At 36.3% G+C, this 17,924-nt stretch overlaps 1 protein-coding gene and 1 long non-coding RNA gene across 3 annotated transcripts in view; one reads left to right on the top strand and one right to left on the bottom strand.

Moving 5' to 3' along the window:
* The first annotated feature begins 58 nt into the window (after window positions 1-58).
* On the top strand, window positions 59-9,628 carry LOC146398212 (uncharacterized). Its single transcript, XR_014821296.1, has 2 exons — window positions 59-164; window positions 9,427-9,628. It is a non-coding gene; the product is annotated as an uncharacterized LOC146398212 (long non-coding RNA).
* The window catches only part of MED13 (mediator complex subunit 13), a 96,915-nt gene continuing 83,424 nt past the window's right edge, over window positions 4,434-17,924 (bottom strand). Inside the window, exons 24-30 of one of the 2 annotated variants that reach the window (XM_021067300.2) lie at window positions 15,766-15,908; window positions 15,436-15,594; window positions 15,133-15,318; window positions 12,535-12,683; window positions 11,098-11,271; window positions 8,104-8,204; window positions 4,434-7,757 (exon numbers count right to left, since the gene is read on the bottom strand). In XM_021067300.2, the coding sequence (XP_020922959.1) occupies window positions 7,625-7,757; window positions 8,104-8,204; window positions 11,098-11,271; window positions 12,535-12,683; window positions 15,133-15,318; window positions 15,436-15,594; window positions 15,766-15,908 (1,045 nt within the window). In that variant the 3' untranslated portion in view covers window positions 4,434-7,624. Of the gene's footprint in view, window positions 7,758-8,103; window positions 8,205-9,528; window positions 11,272-12,534; window positions 12,684-15,132; window positions 15,319-15,435; window positions 15,595-15,765; window positions 15,909-17,924 lie in introns of both variants that reach the window. The other variant, XR_014821283.1, reaches the window with a different exon arrangement.

Raw genomic sequence — 17,924 nt, 5'->3', positions numbered from 1 at the left:
TGAAAGGAAACCCGCAGACGTCGCTCAGAGGCAACGGCGCGCGTGCGCGGCCCCACCCCTTCCTCCCCCTTGGTTTGCTCTGCCAAGTTCACTCGAGAAGATTTAGCAGGTTGCTAGCTGTCTTCAGTCTCCTTTCCAGACCCTACCAGCTGACTCTTTTTAAGGTAAATCATTAAGTCCTTACGAGGTGCAGTTTCATCGTCACAGGACTACCGTGGCGTTCAAATGAATACGTACATTAGTATGGAAACGGAATGTTAAAGTTGTCCCCACTGTTCATTGATCAGAACACGAAAGAAATCAGACTGCATACATTTCTTTTCCATCTCTGCCTGTGCCCTTCCAGCACCAAAGTTCTGGAATCCTGGGTTTGTAGAAGAATTTAAAAAGTCATCAAGGAATTCTCGTTTTGGCTCAGTGGTTAACGAATCCGACTAGGAACCATGAAGACGTGGGTTCGATCCCTGGCCTCGCTTAGTGGGTCTTAAGGATCCGGCGTTTCCGTGAGCTGTAGTGTAGGTCGCAGACGCGGCTCAGATCCCGCGTTGCTGTGGCTCTGGCGTAGGCCGGTGGCTACAGCTTCAATTCGACCCCAACCTGGGAACCTCCATGTGCCATGGGTGCAGCCCTGAAACACACACACACACACCAAAAAAGAATATATGTATATATGTATGTATACATGTATGTATATATGTATGTACAGCATTTTTTTCCTTAGTGGTACATGAAATAATGTTTTACAATTACTGGTGTCTTATATTTGTTTGATGAAATGTGTTATATAGTTCCTATACTCTAAGTCCTGGATGAAGTGAACATTCTCACCCCTGAATGGCTTTGATTTATTCTTTTCTACCTTAATTTTCAATCAGGTTGGGAAAGAAAGAAAAGGAGACTGGCACAACACAGTAAATCAACTATACTTTAATAAAATAATAAATTTTAAAAATTTAAAAAGAAAAGGAGAAGTTCTCTTGTGCAGCAAAGTTAAGGATTTGGCGTTGTCACTGCAGCGGCTTGGGTGGCTGCTGTGTCTCAGGTTCCATCCCTAACCATCACATGCTGCAGACTTAGCCAGGAATCAAAAAAAAAAAAAAGAGAGAGAAAGAAAGAAAGAAACAAACAAACAAAAAAAAACCAGTCTCAGGCATCATAGGTGCTTTTACATAAGTTATTGCCCAGTAAATGACTTTCTAGAAATTAGAAGACTTAGGGATTTAAAGGAGCACCCATGTTCCTTGGAAATAGAATTTCAAAAGTAAAAAGATCTCAGCAGTGATCTAGCTCCAGTTTTCTCAACGTGGAACTCTTTTTATAGTTACCCTGTTTTGTAAGATTTCTTCAATTGTTTCTGCCTGTCAAGATCTTTTTTACTTGTCTTTTTGTCTTTTTAGGGCCTCACCCTAGGCATGTGGAGGTTCCCAGGCTAGGGGTCTAATCAGAGCTGTAGCCGCCAGCCTACACCAGAGCCACAGCAATGCCAGATCCAAGCCTCGTCTGCCACCCACACCACAGCTCACGACAACGCCAGATCCTTAACACACCGAACAAGGCCAGGGATGGAACCTGCAACCTCATGGTTCCTAGTCGGATTTGTTAACCACTGAACTACGACGGGAACTCCGGTCAAAGTCTTTTTTATTCTTCTTTTATACTGGCTGTCTACTTTGGCTAAACCTATCATATCTATGTTAATTTTATGGATAACATGTTGAGTAGACTTAGGTCCAGGCAAGGTTCCATAGGTTAACATTGAGACATCTCTCTAGTTGACCTAGCTCCACCAGTTAAGCCTTTTGAGATATGATTGTTCAACCAACTCTGAATCATCCCAGCTCCTAAAACCCTTTCCTGCTTGGGGATAAAGTTCACTTTCTTTAAGGTGGCATTCAAAAGACAATGTTTTTTGTGGTCTGACCTCTCTTAGCTTGGACTCCTGTCATATCTTACCATGGTGCCTCCATTCTAGTCTGAACAGCTTATTTCCCAAATCCTTCATGTTATTCAAGAGCCTTCTTACTATTCCTTCTACCTGGAATACCTTTTCTCTTTATGTAGTAACTCCCAAGTATCCTTTCTTACCTCTAGTGTTCCCTTGCTTCGAAATCCTTCCCTGACAAATCACCTGTCTCTTCATTAAAGTACCCTTCTTCAATGCTCCCAAGGCACTCTTTGCTTCTTTCATCATAGCATTTCACATATTACACCATAGTTGTTAGAACTCGTCTGTCCCTCTCACCAGAAAGTAAGTACCTTGTGGGCAAGAACTGTGTTTATGGCACACAGTATGGTACTTAATATTGGTGTTTTTAATAATTCAAGTATGAGTTATGAAACCTTACTAATAACCTGCTGAATGTACGGTTTATCAGTGTGAAGTAATATGAGCTTGATTTCAGCTATTCCCTCTTGTGTATGCACTACATTGCCATTCACATCACTTTAGAGGGCTTATCAAACTAGTTATGTTTATATGATCCTAAACTATTTCCACTACTGTGAAAATAAGAATTCCATGTAATTAAAATTTTGTAACTTCATTTTAATTATTTGCAAAACTCACACTAAAGCTAAATTCTTGAATATTCCATATGCCACGGGAGTGGCCCAAGAAATAGCAAAAAAAGACAAAAAAAAAAAAAAAAAAAAAGAATAACCAAGGAGCTTTCAAAGAACTCAAATGCCTAGAAGAACAATGGCTTCACAGGCCATTTTGAGGCTTGTGAAGAAATAGGCAGAGGACAGATCATCTAAGTCTTTTAATATCTATCTTTAGAGCAAGAAGCAACTATAAAGGGTTTTCAGTTACCAAGTAAAGAACGTACTGAAAGTAGACCATTTAGAAGGATGTTTCAGTGGTCCACCCAGATAAGGTTCTCTTATCTAATACCTTACATGGCACTGCATAGTGCTAATTTAGACTAAGGTCAGGTCAGTTTAATATCAGGACATACATGATAGTAAATACAGAAGACCAACAATTTTTGTTTGTTTGCTTTGGCTGCTGGCACAGCATGTGTAAGTTCCCAGGCCAGGGACAAATCTGAGCCAGAACAATTTTGGTGCTTTGTCCCTACTCAGCTTAAGCATGGACAAAAATACTGTGGTCGCCCCGTGGCATGTGGAGTCCCCAGGCCAGGGATCAGATCCAAGCTGAAGTCTCGACCTAAAGCGCAGCTGTAGCAATGCCGGATCCTTAACCCACTGTGTGGAGTCAGGGATCAAACCTGCATCCCATTGCTCCTTAAGACACTGCCAATCCCATTGTACCCCAGCAGGAACTTAGGGACAAGAAATAGTTTAAATGGCTGCTTATACAAAATGGGCAGAGTTATTTTCAATGGATTCTTCATATATGAACAACACTTATGTTTCAAAAACATTTGTGATTAAAAAAAATTAGAACTAAGCTTTGAATATTTGAAAGTAGCTTGTTTGGACTAGAAAACTCATATCAAACTGATCAGCCTAAAGGGAATTAGTATTTATGTATATACACAATTTTCCTGTCATATTAAACACCAATATGATTAAAATCTTTTTAAAAAATAAAGTACTTCAAAGAAGTTAAAAGTCCATCAACCAGTTTTTAGATTGCCCCTTTTCATTTATAAATGACACAAAAATACTACTACTACTTTTTACACAAATTTAAGATGGAAATATTTCAACAGAATGAGACACCACAATGAAGGCTTCATGAATAATTTATTCCATTTGAAGTTTTTTTTGTTTTTGTTTTTTTTAAAAAGTATAAACCTTTTCATTTCCTCAATCACAATTTGTACAACTCAGTGTTATGGCATTCGGCAGCAATAGTGTTTGTTCCTTATTCTTTTTTTGTCACTTAAAAAAAAAAAAGCAATTGGACCATATTAAATGTCACTGCTAAACAACAACTTTAAAACGCCCCTTCATAAAGTGACCAAGCTATTCTGAGAGAGTTGATGCTGACATGTCCAGTAATGACATTACAATTTGTAGTTTAAACTCAGTAACTTTAAGGTCCACAGATCCAGTTTACTTTGAAAACTAAAGCTACTTTAAAACTTCATGAATACATCAACCTGAGGAGTATTTTAGGTCCCAAATCCAGTTTTTAAATTAATACTCCACAAATAAGAAAACATATATAAAAATTTAAACCAACAGTTCTGGGCCCATTAAAACACCAAGAAAAACCGAAAGGTTAAGATTTCTAGCTGATTTTTTGAGGGGTGGAGAGAGACCAAAAAAAAAAAAAAAATATATATATATATATATATATATATATATATATATATGTCAAAAACATTTTTCCTTAATTTAGACAAACTAAAATCTTAAGAGGAAACCCAGACCAAAACATCACTCATGCAACATTAAATGTATTAATAGACTGATATGCGATGCCATAGTGAATGAGTAGCAAATTATATGATGCAACAGCATTTAAAAACTTCCTTTTAATGTATTCAATTTGAACATTTTAAATAATGCAACATAGTATTTTGATATTACAGTATTAACATAGTGCTTGATTAAAGATCTGCAAATCTTTGTAGTAACACATTAAGTTAAAAAATTACCTCAGAAGGTAAATATGAATGAAGACGAAAGGAGAATATTTTAATACAGTAATCTGTGCCATACTGACAATTGAGTACGAATACAGCTGAGGATAGTTGACTAAATAGTTAAGAGCTTAATTTTAGTGGTTTAAGAAAAGTTAGAAAGATTTAAAAATTACAGCTACTTTAAAATTTAAGGATTACATATAAGTACACTTGGTGGCCTTCTGGCCAAACAATAAGGTGTACAGAAATTTATTCATACAGTGTTAATTCACAGTCCTGATAACTGAATGGCTTGCATAAGAAAGGTATGGCTAGATGTTTCTCACTGGCTGGAAGCAGACATTATATAACTAATCTTTTTTAAAATGCCAAAATACTGAACTTCCACCCTGCTTTGTAATGGATAACTGCACAAAAACAGACATTAGCACTGTAACAAAGAAGTCAAGGTACTGGTGATCAACTGGTAATAAAGTATATACTATTTTGCTTACCTATTTAAACAAACAAACAAAAAAAAAACTACTCATACTTGTCTGTGACAATACATTAGTCAGATCCATTATCCTGCATGAAAGACTTAATTTTTTTTTTCTGAAATAAGTCTCCTGACCTTTTCTAATGGCTACTTAATAATTTTGTTTGACTGTGAATTTATATGTGAAAGGAAGGAAAAAAAAAATCTTATCAGTAAATCCTATATATTTGAGGACTATTCCCTGATTCCCAGATAAAAAGGAATTATATAATGGGTTCCTTCCTTATGGCTCCATATCAAAGAAACTGTCAGGGAATACTTTAAAAACTGGTTTTCAAACAGAGGTGTGGTTACTATAGGCTAGTGATTTTTCAACAACTGAGAACATAGCTTTTATTTTTAAAAGTCACTAATGAGCTAAAATATATAAACAAGGATACTGTTTTTATAGCAATTCTAAATAAGCATCTTTCCCCTCAAATCTCAGACAAGTTTTTTTTTAGGTCCAGAACAAAACATGCCAACATAATCTGTATGTGTTAGCATAATTTAAAAACAAATGCAGAATATGATCTTTAAATTTTAACTTCAAAATATGCTGACCATTGGGATTGAATTATAATTTTGAAGAAATGATTGAAAACCTTTTATCACCAATTGTGTTCTCTTTATAGGAAAAACAAGACTGGCTAATGTTTTAATATACACATTTTGAAGAAGTTATATTATTCATAATAAAATGATATTTAAGCTAATAAGCATATAATATTTACAAAACAAGTTTCAATTTAAAAAAAAAAATCATACCGAATTACAGTTTTGTAAATACAATCCATTTTGTCTTTGTAGAGAATTAGTGAACATACAAATTTGGAATTTAGCTAGACTGCTTCCAAGAAAGATAGGTAGACTTGGTGACTGTGAATTCAAGTCAACAACACAGGTAGGAGGCTAACTTGGACTCTCTTGTGAGCAGCACTGTAGAAAGGATTTTTTAAGGGGGTAAAGCCTGCATAAAAGCAGTTATCTTGGCATGTGCAAACAAGAAGAGAGAAAGCTGTACTGAAGGAAGGGGTGAATTAAAGTCCCTAAAATTCAAGTCCCTTCTTTAGGGAGGTGAGAACCTCCTTGGCATATGCCCTGCCTTAATCTGAGCTGTGTTATAGAAAAGTACAGACTCTGGTGTTTGGGACTGCCATCTCCAAACCAAGAAAATTAAATAAATAAAAAAGGCAAAAGGAAACAGGTTATGTTTAGAAAATGGTTCTTTAACTAGTGGAATAGTCTGAATACCAGAATTCACTGAGAATCTATTTACACCACAGTTTGATTGCACACACACACCCATACATATGCATACTCTCACACACATTCCCAATCTTTAATTTAAAAAAAAAAAAAAAAAGTCAAACAATCAAGAGTTTCTGCTCTTAAAATAATTTGTAAAATGCCTAGAGCTGGGCTAAATTTCAACCTTATAGCAGATCCTGAAGATAATTTTCATAATTAATAATATTCCCATGCCTAGATGTGCCACTGTTAAAACAAACAAAAAAAAATTTAAGCATGTAACATTAAACACCAAAATTAGTTTAAGCATTCAGTAGCAAATGTTTTTCTTGTAAAACTAAGTTTCTTTCACTGGAAATGGCCTGAAATATTAGTCATAGCCCTAAACCATAGTACAAAATATAACTGAAGAATTCTCATTTTATTCTAAGTTAAACCACCTAACAATATCACTTGTATATTGCCATCATGTTATTCTGTAAAGGTGTGATTGATATATAAAATGTTGTTAAGACCCGGTACCTTTTCAATTTATAAACACAGTGAACTTCATTACTGTACATGTACTCTGCAACTACAGCTTAGCTGTAAATCCTCCACACACAATGGTATGGACATTATTCCCCCTCTATCCCCATTAAACTGTACATCAAGACAATACAAATTTACTGTCCCACCCACCCCTTACAAAAAAATAATACTCTAAAAGCAACCCTACTGTAACTTTTTAATTAAGACGATTACATATATTTTAGACCAATTGCTTTAAAGCAAGAAGGCAGTATAAACCTTCTAGGAAAATTTTTATAAAAGAGGTTAAGAAATATAAGACAATTTATACATTTAAAAACTTACAATAAATAAGAGATGCAGGCATTTTTGAATACTAGATACTATAATCCAATACAAGAACATCTTGATGTTCTGAAGCCATATGTTGAAATTCATTGCTCCTCATGTTTCCTTCTCCATGCTTTTAATATTCATTTAACATGACTGGGTACTATGGCTCATTACTTTTCACAAATACTGTGACTGGAAAAAAAAGGTTAATTTTGCTACGAAAATGTTATAATACGTTTTGTATGATCAGTCATCATCCTAAAGAGTTCAGTATAGTCAATGAAAAATAACAGGGTTATAGCCCCTCCCCCCAAGTCAAAACAATATTTGTTGAAGTAATAAGAATTAGACCGCATCACAAATGACTTTCACTGAGAAGATAATTGTAACTTAATCTTGCAGCGAAGTATCTTTTTTCCTTGCTCTTTTCTTGCACAGTTCCATCAAATGAAGATCACAGCATATTCATGATAAAGTTATATAACTGATTCAGCACCACAAAATGAATTGGGAGACATGAGCGTCTGTCCTGGATTGCAGGGTCACAGGTTAGCCAGGAGAGTGCATTGTACTGTTCCAAAACAAACCTGAAAAGCAAGTAAACTCTGTAAGTCATGTATGTACTTACATTATAGATTTGGGAAGCAATTTCCAATGATGGCACCTAAGATTAAAAGTCATTTAAAAAAAATTGCAGCTATGAAATAGAGAATCTTTGGGAGAGTAAAGAAAAACTAATTTTCATAAGCATTGTTCTCAAAAGTAGAGCACAAATGTTAGAAAAATACTCTTTCTGAATGATATGTAATTCATGCAGAGATCCAAGGGTACACAACTGTAAACTACTGCCAAAAGTGAGAAAACATACAAGCATCAACATTATATTCTTTCAAATTTGCAATGGAGAACCCTACGTGGTCAAAAGATCTGTACCTGAGAACATCTGAAGTCTGATTTGAGTCAAGTGGGTGGGAGTGTTTACTGTGAAGCAGCTCGTCAGATTGCACTGAAGGCACGTGGAGGTGCAAAGAGGCCTAAAAAAAAACAGGGAATCAGTCAGCTAACAGAAAAAAATCTGTTGGATTTACATTATTCTCCCAAGGTCTCTTACTTGATGAAATACATTTAGACCTATGTAAACATGTTTGCCACTATAAACATGTTTGTTCTTCTTTAATTCATTACATAAGAAAATTTTACTTGTTTAACTTATGACTCTTACTCCCTTTTTTCAGCTTTATAGTTTTTGAGACCACATAATAACCCTGAAAAAGGATTTCTAGTTATTCTCTAAGTGTAATCTGCCTAGATATATAAAGTAAATATTTTAAAAAAGCACTAAATTGGGAGTTCCTGTTGTGGCTCAGTGGAAACGAATCTGACTTGTATCCATGAGGACACGGGTTCGATCCCTGGTCTCACTCAGTGGGTTAAGGATCCGGCTTTGCCATAAGCTGTGAAGATGTGGCTTGCATCTGGTGTTGCTGTGGCGTAGACCAGAAGCTACAGCTCTGATTCGACCCCTAGTCTGGGAATCTCCATATGCAGGTGCAGCCCCCAAAAGACATAAATAAATAAATAAGCAAGCACTAAACTGATAAATATGAGTAAATCTCCAGGTTACATAAAACTTAGACTATGCAAATTTACATAGGTCTAGGACTGAAGAAAGTAATAGGGGTGATCATATGAAAATATTTTACTTATAAAGCTATAAATTTTAAGCAAAGCTACCTCTGGTGGCATTGTGAGAGCTCTAACGTACGGCATAGGTGCATTCTTTTGCCCACTCAATTTCACAATAGAGGCTTAGTGACAACTGGTACAGCCTTTTAGACATGGCAATAAACAGTGAAAGAAAGGAATGTGGTACTCTTCTTCACATTTCAATTAAAGAAAGTGAATCATTTTGTGTCCAAGTCAATATATACATATAATACTGTTAAAAATGCTATGACAAGATGATATTCACTTCAGAAACTCTTGGAAGGTCTCATTCTGTATACTGTAAAAGATACTATTTCATATTTAGGTGCTCTACAACTGTCATATATGAATAAAATCTTGTGTTATGTACTCAGAAATAAAACCAAAAATGTATATGTTTCAACTACCTACCCATAAACTCTTGATTTATAAGCAAAAGTCACATGTGGCACATCACTACAAATTAATGTAATTAGTACTAGTGCTCTAATTACAATGATGAAAAGATTTTTCAGTCTTCTAGGTAACCTCTTTTTTTTTTTTTCCAAGTGAAGAGAAACATACCAGATGGTTTTACTGCCTATGGTACAGAAATAAAATGGGATGCATGAAAACAAAAGGTGAACAAAATTATGGTAAGTTATGCCTTACCTGGTAATTCAGACCAGAAGTCCTAATCTTGTTACACTGTATCTGAGGGTGAATGCCCACTTTACACTATCCTCTCTGCAAATAAATATTGAGTAGAAAAGAATCTGGATAGTCCCTTGGACTTTTTGTAAAGTGGTGTTTCTTAAAAATTTTGTTCTGTGAAACACTAAGGTCATGAACTATTAATAGGTGTTACACAATTGTCTTCCTGTGTATTAAAGTAAGTCTGGGAAATGGTAGGTAAACAATGTTATTCGCTGCTGTTTTCAGAGCTTTTAATGTGCATGCATGTATTGTAACAACAAAAAGGGTACAGAAAGCACGTCCAGGACTTCCCAAAGGACCAAGGAACCCTTTGTTTTGTAGAAACTCCAAGGACTATTATGCAGAAACCCTTTGGGGAATATGTTCTTATAATAAGCTTTGTACAGATCATTGTACATATTTTAGAAGGGGAACAAAAGTCATATGCTAAAACTACTACCTTGGCTGACACTCTCTAAATATATTTATTATCTCATTAATACTCAATTCAGATCAATAGTTGTTGTAATCTTCATGAATGTGCTACAGAAGTTCATGGCTTAATCTCAAATGTCACTGACTCAATGGTATGTGAGCCAAGGGTATCAAGATTTCACAGCAACAGTCTTAAAAGATAGTAACAAGCTTATTGGTTCAAGTACCCATTAAAATATAACCCTAAAAAACTAAAGGATACTATCTGACTTTTACCCTACAAAGAAAAATCAGGAGGCAAGTACTTAACATGATTTATGGAATAAATCAGTCAACTTCTGGTGGATTTATATAAGTGAAATCAGATCTGAATTTGTTATTTTGGAATAGTAGCAGCAGCAGTAACAAACTCTAGGTAAGAGTTTTCACATCTCATTTTACCATTTATGATTTGTCTCAACCTTGTTACATCACTGCTAATGAATTTATTTTGATAAAATAAATCACTATGAGTCTAAGTATTTCTATACTTGAAAACCATTCAATAGTTTTAGCAAGGCAATTTACACAAAGGTAGAAAGCTTTTTTAAGGAGGTAGTAAACAGATCTAAATATCAAATATTCTTACAATAATTATGAAACCTTTAATTCTCAAAATAATGGGGAGTGAGGTATGATATAATTCAAAGAATAACATTATATAATCACTAAAAGATCTAGGTTTTTATCTTGAGTCTACTACCAATTTATGACTTTGGACAAGTGAGTTTTTCCAAACTTTATACGCTCACCAAGAAAATGAAAAGGTTAGATAAAAGGTAATATAAGGTTTCTCCCAGGTCTAAATGTCTTTCTACACGTGCAGCTGAAAATAATTAAGAGTAAGGTCCCAGAAATTTGACTTAAAGTTTAAACTTCCTATGAATTTAAAAATTATAGAGTTGTTTCTTATGTAGATCATTCTCTTTGTGATTTTGTCTAGCTGTATGTGGCAATGCATTTAAGACCTGAGACAAAAGCTACAAGACTTCAAAAAGCTACTTCTATATTTCTTAGGCCTTAAAATTAGCATTACTTAGGAACTCCCCCCCCCCCAAAAAAAGGCAATACCTTAAGAAAAAGGGGACACTGATATTGTGCTTGAGGACATGCTGACCAGAACCAGTCAGGTAACGGACCCGCTTTGGCAGTTGATACAAAGTAACCAAGGGCCAATGGTTGCTGAAGAATATTAGTTACTTCATCATGAGATTCTGTTGAAAGTAGCCGATCAGTACCCTGACCCTGAAAAAGACAAAATTAAAAGTATGTGAGTTCATGTGATATACTGAGGCACTAGCTATAAATACAGAATGGTTTATGGCAGTCAGTCTCCTTATCTTTTGTCTTCAATTTTAGAAAATACTGAAGGATACTGAAAAAAATCTGTTGCTATGTATCAAAATTAGTAATAGCATTCAATAATCAGTTTTAAGAGGTGCAAGAGGAAATGAATTGTACAAACTATTTAACAAGTATGTTATTATGTCAAGCCCTTGTTCTCTGTGTGTGTGTACAAACCTTTGTAGATGACTAAAAAATACAGAATGTTTAATACAACTTCTAACTTATTTCCTAATACTCCCTTCTCAACTAACTCCTGACCATCACACTCCAATCCAAAAAGTGGCTTATATTTAACTTTGTTCATCTAGCGCTGTCTATAAAATGGAGATAACAGAGTTCTGGAAAGCAATATAGCAACATGAAGACACAACTATTAAATGATGCTCATATTCTTTAAATTAGTCAATGCATTCCTTAGCATTTAAGAAATACATTAAAAAGAATAAAAATGAAATACAAGGAAATGTTCACTGTTACCTACAACTAAAAAAACCCCAAAATATTTAAATGTTCAACACTTTGGGAGTAATACAACAAATTACGGTAGAACAACAATGCAACATTAAAAACCTGCTTATAGTTTTTTTGGTTTTTTTTTTTTGTCTTTTTGTTTTAGGGCCATACCCGCGACATATGGAAGTTCCCAGGCTAGAGGTCCAATTGGAGCTGTAGCCTCTAGCCTACACCAGAGCCACAGCAACTCAGAATCCGAGCTGCATCTGCGACCTACGCCACAGCTCACAGCAAGGCCGGATCCTTAACCCACTGAGCAAGGCCAGGGATGGAACCTGAGTCCTCATAGATGCTAGTCAGGTTCGTTAATCACTGAGTCACGACGGATCTTAAAGAAATACAGTGATAATCAAATAATATAATCCTTTACTGGAGTAAAAACTACGGTGAAGTGGCAGGAAAACTACAAAAGAAGAACTAATGACAAGTAGTCTTAGAAAATATGAAATCAGAGAAAGAACCTTAGAGACCCTCTTAATAATATAAACTCAGTGTATTGATGTCTCTAAGGCAGAAGTATATAAATATACTGCTGTAATGGTCTTGCTAATTTTCAAGGAAAAAAGCATTCTATTTCATTGATGTAATAATCCATTATGAAGTTGATGAGTGACATTTAGGTAAACTGAACTTTTATAACAGGGTTACCTTGCCAGCATCACCTCCATGGGGGTAATGAGATCCTGGAGAATGAACAGGTGATCCCGTTGGAGATGCAGGAAGAATATTAATAATATCAGGGTCAAGATCATCTGCTGTGTCTAATAAATCAAAGATACCCATTCCATCAGCTCCATCTATACAGGAAGAAGAAAGAAAATTACTCCATTTTTCATAAACCATGGTCATTTATAGGAGAGTGTTAAAATAATGGATTTTAAACAAAATGAGTTAATTTAACCGACATCTACTGAATGTCTACCATGTGCCAAGTATTGTGCTAGGAGTCAAATAATCAATTATGCATAAACTTAGTATGTAGTGGTCTGAATAAGGCCCCCCCTCCCCGCTGCAAGATGTCCACATCCTAATCCCAGGAATCTGTGAATATGTTACCATAAAGAACTTTGCAGATGTGATCAAGCTAAGGATCTTGAGATGGGGAGGTTATTCTGGCTTATCCAGGTGGGTCCAATGTAATCACAGGGGTCCTGATAAGAGGGAGGCAGTACGGTTAGAGTCAGTGAAGATGTGACTGTCCTAAACTGCTGGCACTGAAGATGTAAGGGGCCATGAGCAAGAGGTGTGGTGGTCTCTAAAGGGTGGCAAATTTAAGGAAACAGATTCTCCCTCCAGAGCCTCTAGGAGAAACCAACCCTGCAGACACCTTGACTTTATAGCTCAGTAAGACTGATTTTAGACTTCTGACATATGGAACTGTAAGATAATAAATGTATGTTGTTTTAGGCCTCTAAGTATATGGTAATTTGTTACAAGCAGCAATAGGAAACTATATACAAATGCTGGGAGTGGAAAACATTGAAAATGAGAGAATTCGTTATTCTTTATTATCAAGTAAAATATTCAAGTTACTGTATAACACACTAAAAGAGGAGACTAATAACCACACTTGTGCCTTATTTCTTTTCTACTAAAATGTAATTTATAAATTCACCCAGACAAATTACATCCCTACTCTGGCAGTTTGTATAAATTACTAAATTAATTTGGCAACTCAAAATAGAAAAGAGGAGTTCCCGTCGTGGCGCAGTGGTTAACGAATCTGACTAGGAACCATGAGGTTGCGGGTTCGGTCCCTGCCCCTGCTCAGTGGGTTAACGATCCGGCGTTGCCGTGAGCTGTGGTGTAGGTTGCAGACGCGACTCGGATCTCGCGTTGCTGTGGCTCTGGCGTAGGCCAGTGTCAACAGCTCCGATTCGACCCCTAGCCTGGGAACCTCCATATGCCGCGGGAGTGGCCCAAAGAAATAGCAAAAAGACCAAAAAAAAAATAAATAAATAAATAATTAAAAATTTTTTTAAAAAATTTAAAAAAATTCAAAATAGAAAAGAGATAAGCAATGAGATCGTGCTGTATAGTACTGGGAACTATAATCACTTATGATCGAGCATGATAATGTGAGAAAAAGGAATGCATATGTGTATGTGTGACTGGGTCATCGTGCTATATAGTAGAAAATTGACAGAATACTGCAGACCAGCTATAATGGAAAAAATAAAAATCATTAAAAGAACGAAATAGAAAAGAATATAAAATGAACTGCAAAGTTTATGTACAGGTTATGAGCATAAATTTGTACATATATTTTATGATTAATGTTGCCTTTAAACTAAGTAAACATTTATGGGATAATTCACAGTATTCTGATAATACTGAGGTAGAAGAATGATTTTATTAGTTTCCCATTGCACTTTAACAGATTACCACAAACCTATTGACCTGAAACAACAAACATTATTCTCTTATAGTTCTGGGGCCAGAAATCCAAAATCAGTTGTATTGGATTGAAACCAAAGTTCTGGTCATTAGGCCAAAATCAAGGTACTGGCAGGGCTTTGCTCTCCCTGAAGGCTCCACGGGAAAGTCTGCTTCCTTCTCTTCTCCAGCTTCTAGAACTATACTCCCTGCATTCCTTGGCCCATGGCCCCTTCCTCCATCTTCGAATTCAGCAGCATAGTCTTTCCCTCTGACCTTTTTTTTTTTTTTTTTGCCACACCCACAGCATGTGCCAAGTTCCTGGGGCCAGGGACTGAAGCAGCACAGCAGTTGCAAACCGTACCACAGCTGTAGTAATATCGGATCCTTATCTCACTGTGCCACACAAGAACTTCCCTGGCTTTACTTCTTTACTTTCCTCTAAAACATCCTGTTTGTCTTATGGTTGTTTTGCCACACCCATGGCATGTGGGACTGAACACACGCAACAGCTATAAGCCAAGCCATAGTAGTGACACCACCAGACACTTAATCCACTGAGCCACCAGGGAACTCTTGTTCTCTTTTGTGTATAGTCAAACATCCCTCTGTCTCCCTCTTATAAGGATATATATGATTGTACTTTGGGTCCACCTGCTAAAGCCAGGATAAACTCTCCATCTCAGGATCCTTAACTTAATCTGATCTGCAAAGTCTTTCCCCTCTCCCCCAACATAAGGTAACATTCACAGGTTTCAGGAATATTCACAGGACACAGATGTTTTGGGAGGCATTATCTATATATATAATCAGCCATAATCATCCATATTTATTTTATATTTGCAAACCTTTACAGAACAATTCACGTACCATTGTTGGGATTAAAAGCTAAGTCCAAATTTTCAGTGGTATAAGTAGCTGAAGCTACTTGCACAGAAGCTGAAGTAGGAAACACAAGTATATGAGTACATGATGTATCCTGTGGAGTATTTAGCTGAGATGTCTGCATGTTTAGAGTGGTGCTTCTTCCAAATACAGAACCAGTTGATACAGAATCTGAAAAGAAAATAAAAGGCATGTTTTCTTTTAATAAATGAAAAATAGATTTTACATGAAACTTAGAAACTTAAGTGCATAAAGAATTAAATCTGATATAAATTAAAGATAGCTAACCTGGCATAATAACAAAAGAACCTTGGGGTTCCATTGCTACCAAGCAAGCACTGAGAATGCTGGGAGAGTCTGCAGCAGATATACCACACATTCTACACATGTCTTTGAGTCTTTTACTTAGAGACTGCAAGTTCCGACGACTCAACAAACAGCTCCAATCTGTGGGTATCAACAGTAAAAAAATAAGAATATCCGAAGTACAAACACTGTTAACATTCTATAGAACAAAAGTTAAAACAAATGGTTCTAAAATTAATATATTCCTCAAACAAGAGTCATCATCAAGTCAAAACTCTCTGCTTTTATTAAGTAATAAAAGCACAATTTTACCTTTTAATTCTCCATGACCAATCCTTCCTAGACGGCCAATCACAACTCTCCACGGTAATGAACTCATTTGTACAAGTCCTAAGCACCACTCCCAAAGTTTCTGTAGACCAAATCTTCTGGCAGATCCTTTTTTCCGACGAGCCCTGTTGTATGGAACAAAAATAGTCATCAATATTTTTAAAATTCATACGATGACATTTCAAAAAGAGCTCAAATACAGAAAAACTGGTCCCTTCATTTTATTTTTTATTTTTTGCCTTTTTGCTATTTCTTGGGCCGTTCCCACGGCATATGGAGGTTCCCAGGCTAGGGGTCTAATCAGAGCTGTAGCCACCGGCCTACGCCAAAGCCACAGCAATTCAGAATCTGAGCCACGTCTACAACCTACACCACAGTTCACGGCAATGCCAGATCCTTAACCCACGGAGCAAGGGCAGGGATCGAACCCGCAATCTCATGGTTCCTAGTCAGATTCGTTAACCACTGCGCCACGACGGGAACTCCCCTGGTCCCTTCATTTTAATGCTTGATTTTTTTTTACACAAGTCCTAAGCAAGAATATACACAAAATCACAGGTTTGGCATATTAGTTTGTATCTTTTTTTTTGTAATACACATTAAAACATACCCTTATAATAAAAACTGTCCACAAACCACCAAAATACACCATAAACACTGCTCTTCACCAGAAATTAGCAAACTTTTTCTTTAAAAGGCCAATATTTTAACTTGCAGGCCAGCAAGATTCTCCTGCAACAATTCAACTTTGCTGCTACTGCAGCATGAAAGCAGCCATAGGCAGTCAAATGAGTGTGTCTAGAATTGGCCCACAGGCTGGAGTTTGCCAACCCTTGCTTCATACTTTAAAAATTTAAGAATATCAAACAAAAAACCCCAACACTTCTCAGAACAAACAACACTGTAGTGTTTTTTCCATGTATGTCTTTTATTAGGCAAGTACATAAAATAAGCGCTCTGTGGCTGAGCAACAGTGGCTACCATTTATTGAGTACTTAAAATATACCAAGCATTATGCCCAGTTAACATGTAATGCCTCATTGCACACTAACAATGAGGCAGATAAAATTATCCTCCTAATTTTACAGAGAAGCTAGAGCTCAGGTGGATAAAGCAGTTTTCTCAAGATCACACAGCCAGTAAGTGTGAGGATTGGAAATTTGAATCCAGATCTCTGACTCCAGAGCTGCGTCTCTCTCTCTTTTTTTTTTTTTTTTTTTTTTTGCTATTTCTTGGGCCGCTCTAGCGGCATATGGAGGTTCCCAGGCCAGGGGTCCAATCGGAGCTGTAGCCACCGGCCTACTCCAGAGCCACAGCAACGCGGGATCCGAGCCGTGCCTACAACCTACACCACAGCTCACGGCAACGCCGGATCCTTAACCCACTTAGCAAGGGCAGGGACCAAACCCGCAACCTCATGGTTCCTAGTCGGATTCGTTAACCACTGCGCCACAACGGGAACTCTGAGAGCTGTATGTCTTAACCATCATCTCATTCCTACTTTCAGTAAAACAGCAATTTGTCTTGTATTAGAAAGGTGGTATTATTCTTTTTCAATTCTTTCTCATCCTTCACAGATAAGCTTATTACTCTCTCCAGAGCTCACTTAATTAGCACAACTATCCCATTTTTTAAAAAAATCAAAACTATATCAAGGAAATAAGGTATGAAATACTGCCTTAAGGTTTCTAAGATAGTCAATAAATCTTTATAACCAGTAACATAAAATCAATGTTTCTATACTGTTTCTTCAGCACCACTATAATCTAATATAATCATTAAATATTTTTGCATATAACCAACTTCTAAACTTAAAAAAACAGAACATCATATAATGAAGAAAATAAAGACTAGAACCAAATCTGAAAATTAAAAGTTACTTCATGGACTTTCCAAGTTCCCTTAGGCAGTGTTTGTTAGCCTTGAAATATGTTGTTAGAAGTGTCTACCAAGTGACAACTTAATATAAGGCTCACCTGTTGTGAACTATCAGTTACAGCCTTCATGAATAACTGGTCATATCTAACTACTATCAAGAAGAATTCTACACCAAGTTCTGGTAAAGATATTGGCTAACAGCATCTGTCATTCATTGCTGATAGGAATGCAAAGTGGTTCAGCCAATTTGGAAGACAATTTGG

This window comes from Sus scrofa, chromosome 12 (assembly GCF_054392235.1).
Source record: "Sus scrofa isolate SSC_HxYL_T2T_F1_AM1 chromosome 12, Sscrofa_HxYL_maternal_Yorkshire_Landrace_v2.0, whole genome shotgun sequence".
Classification (NCBI taxonomy): domain Eukaryota; kingdom Metazoa; phylum Chordata; class Mammalia; order Artiodactyla; family Suidae; genus Sus; species Sus scrofa.
Note: the sequence above shows the minus strand (reverse complement) of the source record. Positions and strands in the feature narration are given on the sequence as shown.